This window comes from Spermophilus citellus (genome assembly GCF_964194105.1).
Source record: "Spermophilus citellus genome assembly, chromosome: 3".
NCBI lineage: Eukaryota > Metazoa > Chordata > Mammalia > Rodentia > Sciuridae > Spermophilus > Spermophilus citellus.
The window spans coordinates 196,023,317-196,046,517 of NC_138184.1; the positions used below are offsets into that span (position 1 = coordinate 196,023,317).

Genomic DNA, 23,201 nt, shown 5'->3' on the forward strand with positions numbered 1-23,201 from the left:
GTACAGTAACGTCTGCGGCTAGGTCATCAGATAGGAAAGCAAACATGGAGAGTGGGAGTCTGCACCAGAGAGAAGGGGGCTCGGAGTGGCATCTGCGGGGCCGGCACCTGGGTGTGGCACGACCTTTGCTTGTCTACAAGACAAAAGCAGGCTGAGACACCACCCAGGAGCAATCCCTGCTTGTCCCCATGGGCGGAAGCTCTGACCCCAGTCGTGCGGCTCTCACCAGGGCTTCTCTCCGAGAGCTTATCATATCTCTCTGTGTGTCTTCATTTTCTCTCAGTTGAGTTGAATTAATTTCAGAGAAAATGATAGCATGATAGCCTAATGACTGATGTTATTTCTCAAGTCTTGACTTGTCCAGTTACAGACCTAAACCTGTCCTTTTCTACTTGCAATTAAGTTTTTCTTACAAGTTATATGTAGCAATTTCAGGCATCTTAATTATCAGTGCAATAATTGGGAGGTTTCCATGTTTTATGGTTCAAGTCAGTGCCAGTTTCATTGCTTTCAGCTAAGTAATAAGTTCTCTTAAAAGAGAAAATGTTCACTGTGCAGCCGCCTTTAACTATTGAAGAGCCAGGATGCTATATCAGAGGGCAATTCCAGGACTGGCCACTAGTGGTGTCATCCTGACAAAGGGGGGTCTTTTCCTCATTTCTGTGACTAAAATGTTTGAGTTGGATAAGACAGAGTATTAGTCAGGATTTGTTTGTTTGCAAGAATAGAAACCCTTCTTGAAATAGGTTAGGTTGAGAATTTTTCTTTAAAAAAAAAAAAAGAATATATTAGTTTGTGTAACTGGGGACCCATAGTAGTAGATTGTCTTCAAGTAAGACTGGATCCAGGGCCTAAAGTTGTCAAGTTTCTCTTCCCAACTCTTTAGGTTGTTTCCTTCTCTGTATTGGCTTTACTACTATCAGAAGCCTCAAGTCTGCATCTTTGAATTCTGGAATCCCAGAGCAAGAGAGATAAACCCTCCTCCATCCAATTCCCATATGCCAAACTCAGGGAAGCCTCCTGGCCTGTGCCCTGAGCCAGTCACAGTGGCCTGAGCAATGCCTTGGCCACAACATATCTACCTGGGTGGAGGACGATGAGGCATCCTAAGAAATGCCTCGCCAGGATCACACGCTCATGGCATTCAAAAAGAAAAACTGAAGAAGAAGGAAGAGACGCTAAGTTAGCAAAGACACTCAAGTCCACTCTAAATACCACCCCACAAAACCTAAACAATAAAAGTGAAAACAGAGCCTTGACAGCCTGTGGTTCTTTTTAGAGGGCACAGAATGTCTTACTTGTTGTTGGCATGTCAGCAGTGGTCCTCCCTGCTGGGCCTCTGGATTGCAGCAGAGAAGCCTCACTGGGGCTTGACCCAGCCGAGGCCTGAGTAAAATGACTGTGGAAGGCACACACTTCACTTCTGAGGCTCATTTAAAGTCATCTGCCCATTGACTTGAACTGGTTCCAATTAAATGAGTTTGGCTCAGTAATCGTCAGGTTTCAGTCAGATCAGAAAGTAAACCATGGGAAAGATTTGGGCATTCCAATCCCACCTGAAAGTAGGAAGTACAGAGATTCGAAAACTCCACATAAATTAGAAGGCATGACTGAGAGACACTGAAAGAGGATGCGAGTGTTGATGGCAGCTGAACAGTGAGTCATTGTCCCACACAGAGGTGGGCTGCCCACCTCACCCCGCTAGCCCTGCCTTCCCTGGCTGGTCCCTGTGTGCCCCCATTCCTACAGCACTGTCTCAGAAGTCTGTTTAAGGTGCCATCTCCATATCTTCCCACCCACCACACCTATAGGTTATGTCTTGGTGAACATGTCTTTGATAATACAAACAATAAAAATGCTTAAATTAGACAGATGTCTGATTAGTGATGTTTTGCCACTCTTTTAAAACCACAGTGATATGAGTGACTAGACTTCTCCCTTCCCTGATTTATAGCCAGTCTGCTCAGCACATCAAAAATCCCCTTAATCTTTAGATCTTTATGTAAAGTGTGGGGGAGAAAATAGATCCAGTAAAGCCTACACAGGGAAGCTTCAAGAAAAAGGAAAAGAAAAAAAAAGAAAAAGCCTCCACTTACTAATTATCTCATATATATTTGAGGAAAACTTGATACTTTCACTTTATATGACTGTATCAGAATTCCAGTGTAGCTCAGAAAAAATGTCATGATTTTTTTTCCCCCTTCACTTTATGACTTAACAACCAAAAGGTTTAGTTTCCAGGTGGCCATTAGATACCACAACAAAGCCACAGTTAATCAAACTATCAGTTTACAAAATATGTAGAAAACTCAATGAGAGGGTTGCTATAGGATTTCTGATATTAATACCCCGCCCCCAGCATTCTACATGTATTGACTACTGTTTGCCAGTGTTCATCTGTGGACAGTCTTCTTTAAAGTTTTCCTTCCACACAGGCAATGAGTTGTGAGGTGGTGTATTCTTTTACTCACACTGACCACACTCTGAGGTGGGCATCACTAATATCGTAACTTTTAGAGATAAAAAGACAAAGGCTCAGAGGGGTTATGGATCTTGCTAAGTCACACAGTAAGAAAGATGTGGAGTTGGGCTCCTGTTGGGTCTGGTGTTCATTTCTACCCTCCAGAACTGTGTCCCTGGCCTTAAATCCCAGCCTCTGGGTCAGTCTTTCATTTGCCCGCTTTCTCTATTTCTCCCTCACTATGACCACCAAACTAATCAGACCCAATCTTCTTTGCTTCCAGAAGTTGTGTTTCAGCAAAGAAGCAAAGATGCTTTTCTTGGGCATTGTGGGGCTTCCGACACTCTCTCCTGGGCCAGGGTGTGGTGAAATTCTCTCCCCAGCTTGGGTGGCAGGACAGGCTGCCACATGGTGTGTTGGCTGCTCCAGCCCAGGCAGTGTGCATTGAGGGCTTGTGTGGGAAGGTTCAGGAAGCTTCACAAACAAGGAACCAGGATCTCCAACAGGCTTTCAGTCCTGGCTGTGGTTCAGATCTGAGAAATGTTTTGGTAAATCTGCTTTTGTGTTAAAGATAAAACAAAACCCTAGGGTTTTCCTGGAAAATAGTTCAATGCAATTCTATTGATACTCAGAACCTGGGCTTGCTCTGGAGGAAGGAGTATAAGGGAACATGGAATTCAACGTTTAATTAGGAAATGTGTTAAGAAAGGTTATTATGGAATAAATTCATATTGTGATTCACTTTTTCTTAAATCTAGCCATAACCCAATCTGTCCCAATTCAGCCCCTGTAACAGTTATTTCTGAGGCTGAGCCCTGGGAAGTCACGTGTGTTATGCTCTACTCCAGCTTGCCTGGGCCCAATGGCAGGGACCCCAGAACCCGAAGGTGCTGACAAGGATGACTTGCTGCTGCTGAATGAGATCTTCAATGCATCCTCCCTGGAAGAAGGCGAGTTCAGCCAGGAGTGGGCGGCTGTGTTTGGAGACAATAGGCTGAAGGACCCAGCACCATCGGGGTCCCTGGGAGAGCCAGACTCCAAGCCTCAGACAGGCTCTGGATTCCTTCCTTCACAGCTTTTAGACCAAAATATGAAAGACTTACAGGCCTCACTACAAGGTATGTACCACTATAATTGAAATTAATTTTTTACTTGTTCATTCTTTGCTTTCTCCTTTTAATCCAAAGGCATATTCATTCTTTCTTTGAATTTGCTGTGTGGGCATATTTTCTGCTTTGTTTTGTTTTTTTTATATTTTATATCCAGTGTCTTGTCTTTGTTTTGTTTTTAGTTTTTGTATTTTAATTTTATATCTACTGACATTTTTTTTTAATCTGAAGTTCCTAAATTACATTCCAACCTTAAGATCTGTTACAAGGTTTAAGATCCATTTCTGCTCATAATTTTCTCCTACATTAACATGTCTTATGAGGAAAATACTATAGGGTCGGTTCTCTATCTTCTTGTCATACTTCGATTTAAGGGTTTTTTTTTTTTTTTTTTTTTTATGGCACATAGGAGAGGATGTGGCCGTCTGTTGTCTTGGCCTATTCTGCCTGGCCACCAGCCTGAGTTTAATGTGTATTCATGAGGCAGATGTGTTAGTCAGCTAACCTCTCTGTGACCAAAGTACCTGAAATGAGTGACTTAAAGGAATAAAAATTTATTTTGGCTCATGGTCTCTGCCCCTGGTTGGCTGGTTCCTTTGCTTTGGGCCAGGGGCAAGGCAAAACACCCTGGTGGAAGGATGTGGCGCAGAGCAAAGCTGGGGAAGCAGAGAGAGTGAGAAGAGACTGGGAAAGATGTAGGAGTGGGCATGTCCCTCAAGGACCCACTCCTACCATTAGGTCCCACCTCCTTCAGCTCCCAATAAGGACTTCAAATTACAAATCCACTCGTGAGATCATAGTCCTCGGTTCATTCACTTCCCAGGAGTCCCTCCTGGGAACAGTGCTGCAATGGGGAGAGAACCTTCAACAGGTTGTCCGGGCCTTTGTGAGGTCTTCCAGATCTGCACCATAACAGCAGAATTCCCCACTTTCCCATAAACATGCCCTTTTTGGGGGTGTGCTGATTGACATTTCGCTGGGCCTTTTAACTTCTCGTCCATCTAAGTTTTGTCTCATGCTGGCTCTTGCTCTCTTCTCTGTCATAAGCCTCCCCTGTTCTCAGTACTCCCTCAGCCCAGCTGCTCCAATTTTGCCTGAGATACATGGACAATGAATTTCCACCCACAGCTTCAGCAAAAATAAGAGTTCCCACGATGATCAAAAGTAGTCTGCAACCCTGGAAGGGTTCAAGGTGTGTGAAGGCTCCCTAGCAGGCTATGTGCTGGCTGAGGATTGCTGGCATGTCCTCACAGTGATTTAAAGTTACAAACACAAAAACTCTGATTGAAATCTTAAAGCTTTGCGTTTCTAAATAGACCTTGAAAAGGAAACCATTTTCAATATTTTTTCCTCTTTTTATATGATATTAATTATGAGACAGGAATTATCATGAAGAAATTCTCAAGTTGTTTTGGTTTTTCTACAAATTTAGACTATCTCCTTAATAAACAACATGTTTATCTGGTGCTTAAAGCTGAGAACAAACGGCAGAGCTAGAATGATTAAGTAATTATGGTCTATTAAAATCTCAGGTCTTTAGAGATGAGATCATGGATACTAGAGTTGGTGGGCAAGACCAAAAAAAGAAAAAGGAAAGAAAGGGCTTCCCTCTTTTTGATGAAATACCTGATTCCTTTTCTCTTCACTGGGGGGGTCCTGTTTTATAGCCTTCTCATTGATGAGTGGTAATGGGGATAGAGATCACAGGGATAAATGAAATCCCAAAGTGCTTCTCCACCTGAGTTTCATCCCTGGGTTTTCACCGTCTCTCACTAAAGCTCCAGAGAGCAAGCTGCCAACTGACTTGGTTTCACCCCCACCCACCTGTGGCAGAGGTGCTAACAGGCGTGGGAGAGTCAGAAGGCCAGAGCCCGGGATCCTCAGCCCATATCTTTGGGGTGCTGGAAATTCTCTAGCTGTGTTGCAGAATGAACCTCACTTAGGCCCCCAGCTTTAGGGCCCCAGATACAAGAGCCCCTAGTGCAGAAGAGAGCGGTGGTGGATGAGTGTCCAGTGCTGTGAGCCCCACACCCCCTTCCTGAGCAGGCACAGAGCAAAGAACTCAGCTCACAACCCGCCAAGGAGCTAAGACAAGGGCAGTGGCGTGGGGCTTGGCTTTGCACTTCAACCTGGCTGCATGTCCAAAAGAGAGCCAGCAAATCACATGTGGGGCAAAAGAGGGAGGTGCTCTGACAGCAAGAGAAAGATGCAAGCTCTTCTAAAATGAAAAGAGAAAGAGGTTCTACGTGGAAGGCCATTTGTTTCTCCAACAAAGCCTCATTTGTGGTTGCTATCCTACCAGCACCCTAGCAAGTGGCTTATTCATTAACAAATATTTATTGGGTACCTGGGTGTGCTGGACACTGGGGACTCATCTGAGAACAAAACAGACAAAGCTCTCTGCCTTCCTGGCACTCACGGTCTCATGAGGAGGAAAATAGTGAACAATAAACATAATAAACAAACAAATCACATACTTAAGAAGTGATCGACGTTAGGGAGAAAAGAGAAAGTGAAAGATGAGATCCAGACAAAGACTTGCAGGGGGTAAGAGTTAGCCACATGGACAAATGGACAGAGGGGACAACCTGTACTCATGCCCTAAGGTGAGGACATGCTGCATGATCAAGGTGCAGGCAGAACACTCTGGTTGGAGCCTACTGAGTAAGTTGGGGGGAGGCGCTCAGAGGACTCCGAGGCTAAACCACGAAAGCTGAGCTGTGGAGGGTCTTGTAGCTATTGGTAAATATTGGACCTTCTTCAAGTCCAAATGAAATTGGGAACCAGCACAATATCTTCAGCCAAGAACTGAAGTGATTTTTGTTTACTGTTTAAAAGGATCATTTTAACTGCTGAAAGTCTCCTTTTCTCGGTTCTATCAAGGTCAGCGTTAAAGGAGTTATCTTATAATTATTGAGTGATCCTGTTTCCTGTGCAAACAAACATCTTCCAGTTGAATACCTGTGGGACTCAAAATGAGAGAAAAAAAAAATGCCATAGCTAAGTGGTTGAAAGCAGCCCCTTCCGCTTCTACCACCCATCTAGATTCCTGCAGGTACAGCCCTGATTCTACTCTGACACTGCCCTGATGCAGGGAACCTTCAAAACGTGTGTGGTACAAATAAAGAAGGGGCTCCCTGCTTCAGTGATTGATTATGTCATCAGACTATAACCATGTTCTGTGCTTCTGTCAGGACTCCTCCCACCTCCAAGGAGGGAAGATGAATGTTGTCTTGAGATTTTTCTACACTATGTTCATGGTCCAAAAATCCATCTACAGGAACATATGAACAGTCACATATATAACAATTTAATGATAACTATTAAACTGTGGCCACCTTATATTGAAACTGCTTCCCCTGATTAACCAGATCATCTCAAAAACCAAAGTCAACAAACCCCTGAAATGACTCAGTGGCAAACTGAGCACGGGAGAAAGGCTTGTTGGCATATTGGTTCAGTGAAACCAAGAATATGGCAGGGCATTCAGAGGCCAGTTTCACACTGCACAGCCCCTCCCCTGCAGCACTGCTCAGGCCCCTACCGCTCTCCGAGTCCTTCTCTTCTCATCTGTAAAAGGAGGATCAGGCTCAGCTTCTCATCCCTGTAGCATGTTCCTATCCACGGATTAACCCCGTGTCAGTGATGCTGAGGACTGACTATTAGCATGCAGTTCTGTGACTCTGCCATCTGTAGATGGTAAGGTAACGTTAGCCAGTGCTCAAGATGGCACACATTGTGGCCAAGAACTGTCCCATGTGCTTTTTTTTTTTTAAATAGTTCTTTAGTTGTCAATGGATCTTTTATTTATTTACATGAGGATTGAACCCAGGGCCTCACACATGCCAGGCAAGCACTCTACCGCTGAGCCACAACTCCAGCCTCTCCATGTGCTTTTTACATGTGTCAATTTATTTAATCCTCATCATGCCCTTCCCAAGCAGGTGTTATCATCTCTGCATGTTAATCAGGGACATTGAGGAAACTAATGGCTAAGTCATTGGCCCAAGGTTACACACGTAACTTTGGTAGGGGCAGCTGGACTTCAAATCCAGGCTTCTGACTCAGGAACCCATCCACGCCTTTCTCCAGTCCCTCTGTGGCCACTCAGTCCAGTGCGTCTGATTTCAGCACTGGCTCCCCAGCTGGGTCCTTCAGGCAGCTCCTTGGATCCTCCCAGAGGAGCTGGACTTGTAGTGAACAGCCTGGCTGTGGGCATCCTGGCTGCACATGGGCATGGGAACTCCCAGGTAGCCAAAAAGGGATGTGGGAATAGAGAGACAGGATTCCTGGCCACACAAAAGCTGAACAAAGTTCTCGGATAGCATATTGAAGTTGGATTGTCCAAGGAAGTGTTTATGGCTTGTACACACTCATTCACAGCTTCCCGGAGGGGCTGGGGCCACGCTCAGGCTCAGGGAGTCAGGGGTCTGTCAGAGGTGGAGGGCTCCTGCACCTCCATGGGTTCTTAGCCCCTGCCACAGCCTACATTCCCCTCTTCCTCCTCCTCTTCCTCCGTCTCCTCAGTCTTTCATCTCACCTGAGTCTCCTCTGCCCACCCTCCCCTCTTCTTTGACCTCTTTCCTCATTCTGTTCCCCAGCCTTCTGGGAAGATGCAAAGGAAAAGGGATTTAGGAGGAGAAGAGTTACTCCTCCCTTCCCTCCTACTCCACGCTCTAGAAGTCCAAAACAAAGGAATACATGTCAGATCAAGTTGTGCTGAAAACTTGAAGAAGTTAATTTTAGCTGAGATTTCTAAGAGTTTCTGAAGTTGTCGGCATGATAGGGGCTGGGTTTCCTGTATCATGCAGTAATGAGAAAATTGGGCCTTTCTGGGGCCTCTTAAAGTGAGTAGGAAGGAGATCCGGTCCAGACAGACTAGGCAAGGTATGGAGAACTCATATTCTTCGACCTTCTCAATTTTCCACCAATATCTAAAATTTAATTTAGAAGTAGACTTTGATACTAGAAAGATTACCAGCTGCTCAAAATAAATGCTCCAGGAAATCTTTCAATTTAGGATTCTGCAAACCAAAGCTAAGAATCTCATTCCAGATTCTCAAAAACAGAGCCTCGTGTTCCTTCAGGATATTGATTTATCTAATTCTCAGATACCGTTGCCCTCTGGGTGGGTTTCCATTTAAGGCTAGTGTTACGTCAAGCTTTGGGTTATATCAAGTAAACCTTCTCAGCCAGGGCTCATCTCCTGCCATTCCTGGCTGAGCCCGGTGCTGGATAATGGACATTTCCAGTTCTCAAATGGAATAATACAAAAGAAAAGACTATGCGTGTGTTGATAGTTTGATCGTGAGGCAGGCACTCCTTGCACAAGCCAATGGAGTTGTCAACTTCATCAAAGTACCAGCATTTTCTAAGCCCACTGAGAAGTATCTGTAAAGCAGCTGTTGGAGACCTGCAAGATTCAAGTGCCTCTCTTAGTCCCTAGAAGGAATCCTGACCATCTTCTCCAACCATATTTTGTAGCTGAGGGAACAGAAAAACTTCAGAAAGATCTTGTGATTTGGCAAGTTTCTGTGGCTTTTCGACCATTCAAGTGTGGTCTAGATTCCTCAACTTGGTTTACAAAGTCCTTCAGGACCTGATCCCAGTTTCACAGCTGCCCACACCACCCACGCCTTCACTTACCCTGACTTAATGACCTTGTTCTGCTGGAGAACTGAGTATTCTATCTGCACACTGGACTCCAGCTATATGGAACTTCAGTGTGCCCTGCTCTCCCCACCCACGAGGCCTTGGCATGTGCTGTCCTGGTGTATACCACCCACCTACACATGCACAATGCTTTACCTGGCTGGCTCCTCATCCTTCCGGGTCAACAGTGTCATTTCGTCCAGGGAGCCTTCCTCGACTCCTCCGCACCCCAGCAGTCAGTGCTAGGTGTTTCTGCTCCCCACTTCCATGATGCCCCACACCTCATCATCGCACTTACCTCACCTTATTAGAAAACCGAATTCATTTCTGTCTCTTGCTCTGGGTTGTCATAGGAACGAAGTCCATATTTGTGTTGCTCACTGTATTTCCAGAACGTAGCTCAGTGCCTGGAATTCAGTAGATGTTCAAAAAGTACTATTGGACGGGTAGATGGATGGATGGGTGGATAGCAGGCAAGAAAGGAGAGAAAGGGACTGACAAATGACACTAGATTAGAAGAAAACAAGCCTCAGATGTGAATTCCTGAGCATATTGCTCTCAGGGGTTACTCCAGATGCCTGCTGAGTTACACAAAAACCCAGTTGCAGCTTAGATTTATTGAGGTCCTGTTCTCTAGCTTCTCTACTGCCTGGTCTCATCCACAAATCCCAATTTACTCATGCAGTCACCTAATAAGGCAGGAATTTTTATTTACCCCTCACAGGTATGAAACTGAGGCTGCAAGGGGAAATGTGGATGGCAGGGTGATGCTTAGCCACCGTGACTATGGTGTTCCTACTTTGCCCTGCACAACCAACCCCACCCCCGAGCTCCCCAGACTGTGATTAGCTCCCCACACTGGACTGCTTCTCTCTCTGCTGGTGAATTACGTTCACAGCAAAGCACTTCTCTGGGTGGTGTGATTTGGCTTCGCCTGCAGCTCTCACTGGCCAGTGTTACTTCTGGCCAATTTATATTTTCCCTTATGTAAGTAAAGGGGGCAGGGTTGCTCTAATAAAATTTTATATGTGTTTTCTGCAAACGGGTAGCACATTTGACATATCAAAGGAACTGAGAGCTGAGATGGTCCGTTTGTTCACAGAGCTCACTGTGCCCTCCTGCCCCCCAGCCTTCACCATCCCTCCTGACACAACTGCTCTGAGATGGGGAGGCATCTTTCTTGCCACACCTTCGTGTTAAAAACGTCTCAGCCAAGTAACACCAACTAGAGAACAGTTGATGGCAATTACTAGAATATTAGCAACACTAAGTTCTCTTTAGCATTTATTTTTTTCCTGACAGAAGCCAAGACATTTGAAATCTGGCTTGGCATTCCGTCCCTAATTACCCACATTGCACCCTTCCCCTAAATAATTTCCAAAAGTGATATGAGTGAGGGTGACATTGCAGCTGAGCTTCGTGTTTGTTTTCTTTTTTATTTAAATAGCTGGTGTCACAGCCATGCTGTTTTATCCCTTCATGCATGTATAGTCAAACTGTTAGATGGATGCTTAATAACTGTTCTGGGGAGGGAATGTGACTTGGCACAAGAGGCTGTTGTCTCTGCTTCGCACCATGGGTGTCTGCAAAAAAGCTGAGGTAAACAGTCTCCAGAGATCTTTAGGCTCATCCTCCTCCATGTCCTCTGCTGAGGAGAAGCCCCCCAAACTATGGATTCTAGATGTTGCTTGTGGGTAGGCAGTGTTCAGAAACCTGTAGTTACAAAGGAACTCAATTATAAGACATTTGTGGACTGGGGGTGTAGCTCTATAATAGAGTACTTTAGCCTGGCATGCACAAGGATCCAAGTTCAAACCCCAGCAAGTATGCAACAACAACAAAACTGTTTTCTTTATGAAGAAAACATTCTTTAAATGATATATTTGAAAATATTGTTTATATTTCTGGCACTTCCAAAATATAGTATGATGTACAGATTTTGCTTATTTCTGGTTTTTCAGGTACATGCACATTACACAAAGGATGGTCGCACTCTATTTTTGCATGTAGATTGTTTTCTGTCTCCTTTGAAGAATGTGTTTCATTTCATACTCTGAAAACTACAGTGCTCTGAATCTGCCTCTCTTTTCCAGTTCTCTGGAGCTGTTTTTGAAAATTAGTGTTGTGCATTTTTTTTTTTTTTTTTGCAAAAGGGATGCATTTTCTTGATGTGCTCCCAGTGTACAGAATAGCATGTGGAGATCAGGGAGGCCCGACCCCTGTACCCCTCACCTGGCCTTAACTACTAGACTTCTCTCTAGAAAAGTGCCTTCATAAACTCAGAGAGCACAACACAAGCCAAGAACTTAAAGGGAGGTGGGATCCTGAAGTGGGCCTTCTGCTTCCTAGGAGGGCCTCTCTCTTTGTCCTGGCTCTGGCCTCAAAGACCTGCTACAGTCCTAAGGGATCTGCTGATGCAGGCAGCTTCTGCTCCCTCTAAAGCAGTGCTTCCTATACTCCATTCACATAACAGTTGCTGTTGGTTAAAACAGGTTCCTGAGCTCCATCCCAGGGATTCTGATCCTGTAGGTCAGCACTGTCCCATGAATTTGCATTTCTAACGAACTCATTGGTGATGCTCATAATGCTGGTGAGGGTTTCACACTTACGAACCATCAACCTGGGAGAATGAGGTCAGGCTGTAGGGGTTAGTGGAGAGGCAGCAGGGGCTCTGTAGAGTGCCGGGTCGGGTCTTGACTGCACTTGGTTGGGGGCAGGACTGCAGTGGAAAGGGTGTTGCCCAGTTAGATTAGACCCCTCTCAGCTTTCCCTGTGACTGGTGTTATTTGGCACGCACTGGAACCACAATGTTCACTTTCCACATTTACCACTTTTATGTGATTTGGGTCCAGAAGGAAAAATGGTTGTGGGCCAGTTTTCTAGGAACCAGGAAGTTATGTTATTCCTGGATCACACCAAATACTGGTAATTTCTTTAAAATTGTTTTATTAGAGTCTAATTTATATGCTGGAACAGTTCAAAGTTTTCTCATAAATGTACATTGTACAACTGTCACCGTAGCTCAGGGTTAGAACCTTTCCATCATCCCAGAAGACTCCCTGCACATCCGTGGCTTTGGTTGTTTATGAATCATGTTAACGGTATGTTCAAGCACCTCTTCAGTGAATAGCAATGGCTTTTAGAACCGTTTATAATTTTTTTCATTGTTTTAGACCAAGTAAACAGGTCACAGTCTGTGTATTTCATTACTCATTGGTTAGTCTTCATAAACAAGCTTGTATGCCAGGGAGTTAGTAGTACAGCACTTACGGGGTTCCAGGTACTGCTTTGTCAGCTCTTCAAATACTTCAGAAGTGCAGTCCTCACACTTTACTAGTTCATCCTAATTCAATGGTCATACATTTAAAAACCCCCACGGAGTCCCAAGCAGAGTGCTAAGGAATCTAAAAAGAAATAATACATGGCCCCTGGCTTTGAGACACTCGTGGCTTGTGGAGAGGGGACAAAAATACAAACTAATATATACAGTAAGACTCTATAATTAAGTCTTCTGCAAAGAATGAATCTTAGAATGACAGGGTAAACAAATGGCATTAAATTCTACAATTTTGTGGTATCTACTGAGTGGTTTCTTGCTCTGGAAACTAACTTCTCTGCTCCATCTGAACTCTTCCATCCAAACATAAGTCTCTCTTGAAGACCGAGACAAAACTTGATGGTCTACATTTTACAGGGAGAAACAACAGGACTTAATCAGCAAATGTCTACCTGTTCTGTGTTAACTATTTTGGAGCCCATTGAAGAAAAATTCCTTGTCTCTCTCAAAGGACAAGACTTAACACACAAAGAATTTAAGCAGAGGTACAAAGAAGTATATGGTAAAGTTCTAATTAAACATGAGTCCTGCAGAAATATCCAGGATACACAGTAAATGGTGCAAGGTATCAGGCTTGCATCTCTAGAACAGGAGTGTTGAACACTGCCTAATCCCTCATCCATTGGTAGGTTTGGCGCATGAGCCACACAGCATGTTGAGTCACAAAAGCTAAGTGCCATTTTAAGTTATAGCGTAAAGATATAAAGAAGACTTTCTTTCCCCTCATATGTTTGGGCTGGGCTGCCATTTATTTGTCAATATTAATTAAGCCTCCCAATTTAAATTAGCTATGTAGAAAATGAATGAACTGGACCACATTGGCAGTAGACTTGGAAAGTCTACTAGTGCTACTGCCACATATAATGGTGTTCTCTTTTAAGCTTTCCCTATTTTTGACAGAAAAGCAAGGGCCTTGATTTCCTTGGCGCACTATTGATGATCTTTGGTGTGATCATGAAAGGACCGTAGTTGGGAAGAAAAAATGGGCATAAAACTAAAAAAAGCAAAAATGCCTTTCAAAATCTGATCTTTTCCTTAGCTTTCCATAGTTTTGAATTGGGCATAATTATACCAACCTCTTGTCCCCTGAAACATATTCCAGTGCAAGAAACATGGAGAAGGGTCTTGTCATACCATCCTTTGCCCTCTCTTTAGGAGCCACCATGGTTGAGAACCATGTATGTAATCAGCAGCTGGTGGGTTGGTGTGACTGCTTTTGTTAGATCTAATGTCCTCTGGTTTTGAATATTAGGCTCGTCAGAGAGCAATGTCAAACCTCCTCCTACTCCATGGTCAGCACCAAAGACATGCAGTTCAAATGACAACAGCCCTGCACTGAAAGGTAATACGGTGTCGTGTCCCCTGATGTGACAGTTGCCTCCTTTTCCAGCAGCCTAACACTATTTTCTGTTTCTTTGCTAATTTTCTATTTGAGCATCTAGGGCTCAAAGCAGGACTATAGGATAAAGAGTTTTCGATGATCTTACAAATTAAATTCAGAATTTTTTCCTGGCATACTGTCCTAATTCATAGTCCCCTTTGTCAAATTGTATCTGCTGAGGATGAATCAAATCTGTCTCCATGTGATCAGGTGCTCCCCAAGATTGGCTGGAAATATTAAGGTGGGAAGGGCCACTGAGGTTTGCTATCATTTGCTAAAAGCACCATTACCACCACCAAATAAGGCATCTAATTAGTGCTCCTCTATGGGGACAGCTCCCCGCCTGCTAAACCCGCCCACAAAGAACATCTGTTTGACAGATTATCTTGTGTATCTGCAGCTCTCTTTTCCTTTGGTCATCACCCACTTTCTCTTTGGCCACAGGAAGTTAAATGAAAATGTCTATTTCATCATCATCAGAAAGGGTTCCTGAGATGTTCTTTTAAGGGTTGTGCAAATCAGTCACACCTGGTTTTGCCCTCAATAGTGGAGGCCCCGGGGAAATGGAAAGGTCCCCAGAGTATAAGCATCTGGCTCCTCACAGGTGAAGGCCATGACCACTTTCTGATGATCTCTAAGATCTTTTACAGAGGTAGGAGGAAGGGGAAGTGAGCTTGTAACCCATTTTCGCTGGAGATGTCTTTAAGATATCTTGACAGCCTATCAAGAACAGAGACTAAACCACCTAAATCAGTCTTGCCCCATAGAGTATCCTTGCATAACCACCTACATGATGAAGATGAAACTCCCTTTTTAAAAGTAGTTCCCACATTCCCCTGCCCCTCAATCAAACTATAGTGAGCTTTCTCAAGTACCAGTTTTATCACAGCAAAAGAAACCAGGTGTTTTGGAGGCTGACCACATGGAATTCAATTAAGGTTACATATAGGAAAACCTTGCATATTATCAGCTCTTCTTGCTGGCAGTATTTTTCTTTCTGTAATAGATACTTTGATTATGTCACTAGAAAGTAATATAACTCCTAGAGATTTTGAAGGGAAAAAGGGTGAAGGAATCAGAAGTCTAAAGTGATCAGATCAGTTCAGTATCTTAGCATTTTGGTGTCATTTTAATGAAAGGACCAAAGTCCCTGTGGATATAATCCCAACACCTTCATCCCTTCACCACTTTTAGACACTTGCCCTACCAACATTTCTCGAGACTCTTCCCAGCCAGATGGTAAGCACATTCCTAGCTGCTCCTGGCTAGAAGGACACCCTATCAGAGTGATGCTTTCTTTTTCAGGCTCTGACACTCCCACCTGTCAGAGAAGAAGAAAAGCATGGGTCATCCAAGGCAGTGAACTTAAGATTCTCATGTGGAATGATTTATATAAAAAAAAAGAGCCATGACTTATTTAGAAATCACTTGCATGAGGCCCTCTTTTGAAAATGTTCTCATCTGGAAAATAATTTGACTGTAGGATGGTGCTACTCAGGAAGTTAGGTGTTTTGGTGAAAAAGCAATAGAAGGGAATGCTCCCGGGATCTTGGAGATGAGGAGATTTTGAGCTCACTGGGGAAAGAAAGGCACATCAAGAGTCTCCTTCCTATGGAGTGAGAGGGTGAGAGAAGAAGGTAGTGACTCTGATAGAAGAAGAGAAGCCAGCCCTGGACACAGCTCACTGTGCACCTATGGCTTGGAAAGGTAAAGAGAGAAGTCACCATCTCTCTCCTGACCCAGGAGACTTGAAGGAAGGGATTCCTCCAGTACACACTGGAAAGCACCCTGCTCCCTCAGCCTGATATTTGAAATAACTATTTCCTGGTTGTGGTAAAGCAAGAGGGGTCTGAGGTTTTTGGCAGCTAACTCCGTGGGCTGTGGTCATTAGCTGGGGTTAGAGTAAAGGTGAGGTTAGTTAACACAGAACTTTGTTTTTCACTGATCTTCAGGCCATGGCTTAAAAAAGTTAACCAAGCAGCCAACCAGAGACATGCTATTTCTTGGCTCATTAGAGACAGGGTAATGGGATGTATCCCTTTTTAAGATGACGCTAGACTGCCTGCTACCAGCATGGTGGAGGTAGACATTCAGAAGGTGGGTTTATTGACGTTTCCTCTTCTCTCCCCAGAGCCTGCCAAGGCTGCCTCGGACCTGACTGCCTGGTTCAGCCTCTTTGCTGACCTCGACCCCTTATCAAATCCTGATGCTGTGGGGAAAACCGATAAAGAACATGAGTTGCTCAATGCATGAGTCTGCAGCCTCTGAGAAGGAGTTCTCCTGCAGCTCCGCAGCACCTCACCTGGGGCTAGCAGAAATAGAATGTGATCAGTATGCGGTTTTCATATTTACGTGCCATTTTAATAAAACAAAAGGGTCAAGGGCCCTGTTTATATTGGTATAATTATTTACTCTGATTTGGTATAGAGGGTTTTAGTGTGTCCTCTATGTGGATCCAAATAGTACAAGAGTGTCCAGGAGCAGTGTCCAGGCCACTGTTCTCCTGCCAATGTCCCATCGTGGCCACTGTAGTGTCGCTGGGCTACTGTGAGATCAAAATGCATATCATAAGCCTACTATGTAATAGGTTTAAATATCATGTCCCACAGTCCTTAGCGGCAGCAGGAGGCTAACAAAGCTTAATGTGTCCTCCTATACCCCCGCCTCTGTGTGAGGGGGTCTTCTTCCTGCCAAACCAACTTCCACTGAGCTCTGGATGAAGCTCCAGCCAACCAAAGACACTGTCCCCACAGCGCTTGCCTGGTGGGCCACATGTTCTTCCACTGATGGAGGAGCTGGGTGTCTCCGCTGCACAAACCTTTCTATGGAAAGCAGCCATATTTCAGATATCAGTGTCTTCTTTTGTCCTCTTCATGGCTGGAATTTAAAAGCATGTATTTCTAGAGCCTCTTGTGACTTTTTTTTTTTAAATTAAACAGAAAAAAAAAAAAACATTTGACATGCAAAGTCATGGAGTCTGTTGTGGGGAGCCAGGGTTGTGTGCTGAGGGTGACACCATGGGTGTGGGGATTGGAGTGGCACAGAAGAGGGGGATGAGTCCCACCTGCAGCCTTGAAGCTACTGATTGGACCCAATACATCTTTCTTTCAGAAAAGGCAGCCTGACTGGTAGCCATGGAACTTTAGGGGGACCCAGGCAGGGGTGGGAGCAACAGTTTTGTATTTGGACACATAATCAGCTCTGACTCTCTACCAGTATTACAAGTTCCAGAGCTGGCACCACCCCTCCCCTCCCATGTCACAGGTGAGTTGATAAGTGAGGGCCACACACACTCACAGGAGCCAATGCACACCCCTTTCAATGAGCTCAAGGCCCTAAGTGGGAGCAGAATCAGTGATCAGCCAGGAAATGATCCTATCTGCTGGGGGAGGTCAGGACACCTGTCCTAGGCTCCTGAAGCTTCAGCCCTCAGCTCTGAAGGGGCTTCCTGAAGTGATCTCCAGAAATTCCCATGTTCACAGAGGCACCCTCATGGAAGGGCATGGCCCACGGCAATAAGTTTTGTCCTCTAAAAACCTCCCTGGAGGACTGGAGGCAGACTGGTGAAGGTTTGCTCTTATAGAAAAGGATCCACAGGTGATGGATGGTCTCTGCTGGCTTTCCAGCCCAGCACAGACCCCTGGGGAGTCTCATTTGTTAGAATTTCACTTCACAGATCCTTTACCCTGTTATTCATGGACTTTGAGGATATCAAGATACAGGACCAGGACCCTACCTCACACCCTTTCTTGCACCCATGGGAGTGCTTGCTGTGCCCAAAGCTCCCATCTGTGGACCTGTGTGCTTATTGTACACCCCATCTGGAACACCATCATAACACCTGTACACCTCAAAAACCCCTCAGAGACCCCTCTGCCCCAGGGACCTCTCCAAGTACAGCCCCCAGGTCTCCTTTCTCCTTGAGCATTCATCAGTTCTGCCCTCCTGTCATGCCAGGGTGGCACTCTACCTGGTTTGGTTAGGCCTGTGCTTTAGGCATTTGCCTCTACCATGAGACACTGCAACCCCAGAAAACAGAGTCCCTGTTTCCCCAGGTTTCTGTCTCCCCAGCAATCAGTACCCTAGAGTCACCAATGGAAACAAGGGATTAATGATTGAAACCGAGCTGTCCTGTGTGGAAAGCTGGCTAAGGGTCCAGGTTCCATCCTGGGTCACATTTGTTTGTGGCTGCGAAAACCCACAGCCGCCTCCAGGAGCAGAAGCTGGAGGGCCTGGCTCCTCTGCCCAGGGGGTGGGGTTCTTCTATTTTGAATGGATTACTTTAAATACTAACAGGCTGCATTTTAAAATTGATCTGTGGGTGGAGGGGAGAGCATTGTGGTGGCTTGGACAGGCTTAGCTACAAGGAACAGGAAAGAATTGCCCTTGGAGACATTTTCTCCCTGAATTTTCTTTATATTTTTGTAAAAAAGAAAGAAAGAAAGGAAAAAAAAGAAAAGGATTCCATTCCCCTTCCCATCTGCAGTCCACTTGGCCAGCCTCTTGATCCCTTTTGATAGGCGTGTTTTGATCGAGGCTCACACAAAGCCCCTCAACCACCTCTCCAGTTTAAGGAGAAGCAGCTGCTGCCTGAGCGCCAGCCCGCCAGGGGCTTCCTCTGGGATCCTCCTCAGGGCCCCTCCCCAGCTGCCCACAGCCTGGCTCTGGCATGGAGATGACAAAGGTGCTTTACCCTCTCAAGTCCAGTCTTGTTTCTCCCTTGTTTTTATTCCATGCCATGAGGCCAGTCTGAGCCACAATGGTGGTGGACCCCTGGAGAAGTGCAGAGTTCCTGTCCCTGGACCACTTTCCATGGTCTAAAATGCCTCCCCGCAAACAGATAAAGAATACACACATTAGAGGGAAGGAGCCAGAAATGATTCTGTTTCCTCCTTTTTTCTTCCCCTCGGCTGGCATGTGTGCTTGGTGCACTTTAGAGATTCATTCCCTTCAGAATGTAATTTTAGAAATGTCAAGTTGATTTTGAGTTCTGGGAGAGTGCAAAAAGCATCCGTCAGCTGCAGAATTAGAAATGCAGCAACTTAGGAAAAACCAACACTTTCTGCTGGAGGTTCATGCCTTGAGAAAACGTGATGTGCTTGAAGCTGACAGCCCTGGGAGAACCCTGAGTGGCCCACTGGTGGGCCTTGAGGATCAGGCTCACCCATTGTGCTTTAAGCCAGTTTTTTACAAGTGGTGTGGGGCCAGAGCTGAACGCTGAAGGTGCCATGTGAGGCTGCCCAGCCATCTGGGTGAAGACAGCACCTGCCAGGCCTCTCTCGCTTCTGCCCAAGCTGCATGCAGCTCCTGAGCAGGCTAGCTAGACTCCAGACTTCCCTGCCTCAGTGGCTATTGCAGAGACCCCTCCTGAGGAGCCACTCTGGCCAAGACTCAGAGCTAAATATTAACACTGTTTGATTTTGCCAATATATCAAAGTTGCACCTGTCTTTGTGATCAACGAGTGTCCTCCGGACAAGCCATGGAACTTAATCCTATGCTTTGATGTCAACGGGCTTCCCGGTCCTCCAACTGGCACACTCACAATGCAGCGATGCAGGTCTCTTCAGCTCTGTTGGAAAACAGACTTCAGCCTGGACACAGCTCCAAATGATTGGCAAAGGCTGCCAAGAATTCTGCATGGAGAAGGAATCTTGTAAATGAGCAGTATTTATGATGGGTGTGGGACAGGGAGTGGCAGCAACCAATACTGCCTTAGACTCCATTTTTTCATGGGGCTTTTAGAGTTAATGTTTTTTTGTTTGTTTAAACAAAAGTAACTGGGATTCCAGGAGAGAGAGAGAGAGAGAGAGAGAGAGAGAGAGAGAGAGAGAGAGAAAGTTCAAAGAGCACAGCATTACTGAAGTGTAACCCAACTCAAACTGACTTACTTGCTCAGGTAACTTAAGTCTAGGTGAAGGCTTCAGGCACAGCTGGATTGAGGAGCAATGGGACTCAGCCGATGTCCTCCACAACTGTCCCCTCAGCAGTACCCAGCTCTGTTTCCTTCCATTTCTTTCAACAAACTTCTCACCAAGAGGCAAAATGGCCACCAACATCTCCAGCCAGTTTCTTGGAATTGAGCCTTCTTTGGGCCCTGTGTTACTCCTCCATTGGGGTCCACTGGGGTCAAGAGGCAAGGTGGGGGTGGAGTAAAAATATGTTGTTTCTTTCTTTCTTTGTGGTGCTGAGGATTGAACCCAGGGCCTTGTTCAAGCACTCTACTAACTGAGCTATATCCCCAGCCCTTGAAAATATGATGTTTACCAGCTTTTATATGCCTGTCCCTGGACTCTGTCTCCCATGAACTGAGAGAAAGAGAAAGAATGATTACTCCAGGTAAAACTGGGATGCTGTTGCTAGAGGGAAAAGGATGGACATAAAAGGCCTGGAAGGTTTGGGGGGAAAACCCCCTGCAGGGTCCCTTTTAGAGGCTACCCCTCCTCCCCATCTCACCCCCTCAGGCACTTGTGCTAGAAGTTTAGAGTTCCCAGTGGCTACAGAAGTTCTCCTACCTTCCAGCCCACTGCAAGGCAGCACAAAAGGAGTCCTAGGGCCTTTTGCATCCAATACACTTATCTCCAGATGAGGAAACCCAGGGACCAAAGGTTTACCAAAAACAAACTCAAAGTTGGTGGAAAACCAGAACTAGAGCCTATGTCATCTAAGTCCCAGGCCAAGTTTCTTCTACATCCAGTTATTTGCAAGAAATTGAGAGCTGTAGAAAAAAAAAAAAAAAACAACTCAAAGACAGGCAATGTTCCCTTAAGAACCAATCTTTCTTTTCCTTCTTCACACCCTTTATTTTTCTTTTCAGAAGCCAGTTATTAAATGCACCCCTGGAGGTGGACTCTAGGATAGCAGGTTAGAGCAGTGTCAAGAGTTTACTCTGAAGCCAGACAAACCCATGGTCAAACCAAGACTCCCCAGCTGAGCTTCCATTTTCTCACTCATGAAATAGGGACAGTAGCAGTCATCCTCCTCATTATTTCAAGGATTATGTGCACCCAAGACTTTAGCATTGTACTTGCACACAAATGCACAAAAATGTGGTCACAAGTGTCCCCGGGGTTTACTTGGTAAAATGTTACTGAAGTGGGAGACAGGGACTGCTCCCTCAGTTACCTTAAGTTCCATTTTTCTCTCCCCATTACTACTTACTAACTCATTCTTAAATATAATGGGAATGGAGTGGGGAAGAAGACAAGACCCAAAAGTCTAACGAATAAGTTGTCTCTGATTTTTTCCATAAAGCTGAACAAGATGTGCGGAGGCTAGGAGACATGAAGCGGGTTCTTGGCTGGACTAGAGGGGCGCACTGCAAAACTCACCCATCTTAAAGGTATTTTAAAATGCATCAGTAACTGGAACACTGATCAAAAGAAGTTAGGAGACAGCAATGAGAACGCTCCTATGTTGTTGCTGGGGATGCAAAATGAAACAGCCACTTTAGGAAACAGTTTGGCAGTTTCACAGAAAGTTAAACACAAACTTTCCATACAACCCAGCAACCCCACACCTAGGAATTTATCCGTGGAGAGAAAAAAAAATTATGTTTGCACAGAGACCTGTCTATGAATGTGTAGCCGCTTTATTCATAATCTCCAAAACTGGAAACAACCCAAATATCCTTCAACTGCTGAAAGGATTAAAAAGAAAAAAGAAAACCTATGATATATGAAAATAATGAAGTATTATTTAGCAGTAAACAGAAGCAAGCTATTGACACCACCCAACACAGAAATTCACACTGATATCATGTACCCCCTCCTAGGATGCAACTGGAGCGGCATTTTACCTCTGTGGTGTTCTTCCCCCCACACACACACACACCCCAATCTAGAAAGAACAATTTCAAACAAATCCAAATTGAGAGGCATTCTAAAGAATACCTGATCAGGGTCAGTGCTTTTCAAAAGTACCAACATCACAAAAATAAATAAATAAATAGATAGATAGATAGATAGATAAAGAAAGAAAGAAAGAAAGAAAGAAGGAAAAAACTGAAAAACTATCTCAGATGGGAGAAGACCAAGGATCCATGAGGACTAAATGCTATGTAGAATCTTGGGTTGGATTCTAGAGTAGAAGAAGGACATCATTGGGAAAAATGGGTGTGATCCAAATAAATATTACTCTGTAATTAAAATGCACAAATATAAACATAATGCACAGGTGAAAAAATATGGTACTGCACCAATGTAGATTTCTTGATTTTGACGACTCTCCTATAGCTATGGAAGATGTTAATAAGAGGGGAAGTGGGAAAATGATAGTATATGAGAATTTGGTATTATCATGGAAACTTTCTGTAATTCTACAAGTATCCCAAGGCAAAAAGTGGTCAGTTGTCCTTTGGCCAAAGGTTCATACTGTATGATTCCATTTGTATGACAGGAAATGGCACAGCTGTGTAGACAGATATCAGACCAGTGTTAGCCAGGGGCTGAGGTTGGGGGTGAGTGTTGACTTCTGGTGGCCCAGGAGAATTTGGGGGTTAATTGATTATATTGATGGTGACACCACTGTTAGTGTTCGTCAAAATCCATACAGCTATACACTAAAAAGGATGAATTGTACTCTATGTCATTTATGCCTCAATAATGAAGTATGACTCTAACAAAAGAAAGAAATTCGTTTCTGGATCCTCCAAAAGGGACGTCAGCACTCACGGGGAAGTAGAGCCTAAGACATCCATCTCCTGAAGCAGAGAAAGTCAGCCTGGGATGCAGATCGGAGTGATGGATGTACCTCCTGGTGAAGGAAGGTGGTGGTATTCGTGGGGTGTCTGCCAACACCCTTCCGAGTGTAAGTCAGGATAGGCCAGAGCGTGCTTCAGTGAGAAGCTGATCACATGAAACAGGTGAGTTTCACAGTGTCCTCAGCAATAAAGAGCAGAGCTAGAGGTTCTGTTGGCTGTTCTAGGCTTCATCGTAGTAATGACACCCTTATTCTCCCTTCATTACTTAGGAATGGCCACATGGCTTTGCCTCACTGCAGGGGCTGGAAAATGGGACAGGGTAGCTGGAATATATTGCAAGAGTGCTACCATCCCTTTAAAAAAGACTCTGGCCAGGTGTAGTGGCACATGCCTATACCTCTCAGGAGGCGGAAGCAGGAGGATCACAAGTTCAAGGCTAGCCTCAGCAACTTAAGGAGGCAACTTAGCAAAACCCTCAAAATATAAAATAAAATAAAAAGAGCTGGCGATGTGGCTCAGTGGTAAAATGCCCTTGAGTTTAATCCCCAATACACACACAAAA

At 44.8% G+C, this 23,201-nt stretch overlaps 1 protein-coding gene across 13 annotated transcripts in view; it reads left to right on the top strand.

The window, feature by feature from the left end:
- The window catches only part of ICA1 (islet cell autoantigen 1), a 146,035-nt gene extending 129,187 nt beyond the window's left edge, over nucleotides 1-16,848 (top strand). For 6 of the 13 annotated variants that reach the window (XM_081287230.1, XM_081287234.1, XM_081287229.1 and 3 more), the window contains 3 exons: nucleotides 3,310-3,579; nucleotides 13,812-13,901; nucleotides 16,072-16,847. In XM_081287230.1, the coding sequence (XP_081143356.1) occupies nucleotides 3,310-3,579; nucleotides 13,812-13,901; nucleotides 16,072-16,193 (482 nt within the window). In that variant the 3' untranslated portion in view covers nucleotides 16,194-16,847. Of the gene's footprint in view, nucleotides 1-3,309; nucleotides 3,580-13,811; nucleotides 13,902-16,071 lie in introns of all 13 variants that reach the window. The other 7 variants (XM_081287227.1, XM_081287233.1, XM_081287225.1 and 4 more) reach the window with 5 other exon arrangements.
- The last annotated feature ends 6,353 nt before the right edge of the window (nucleotides 16,849-23,201 follow it).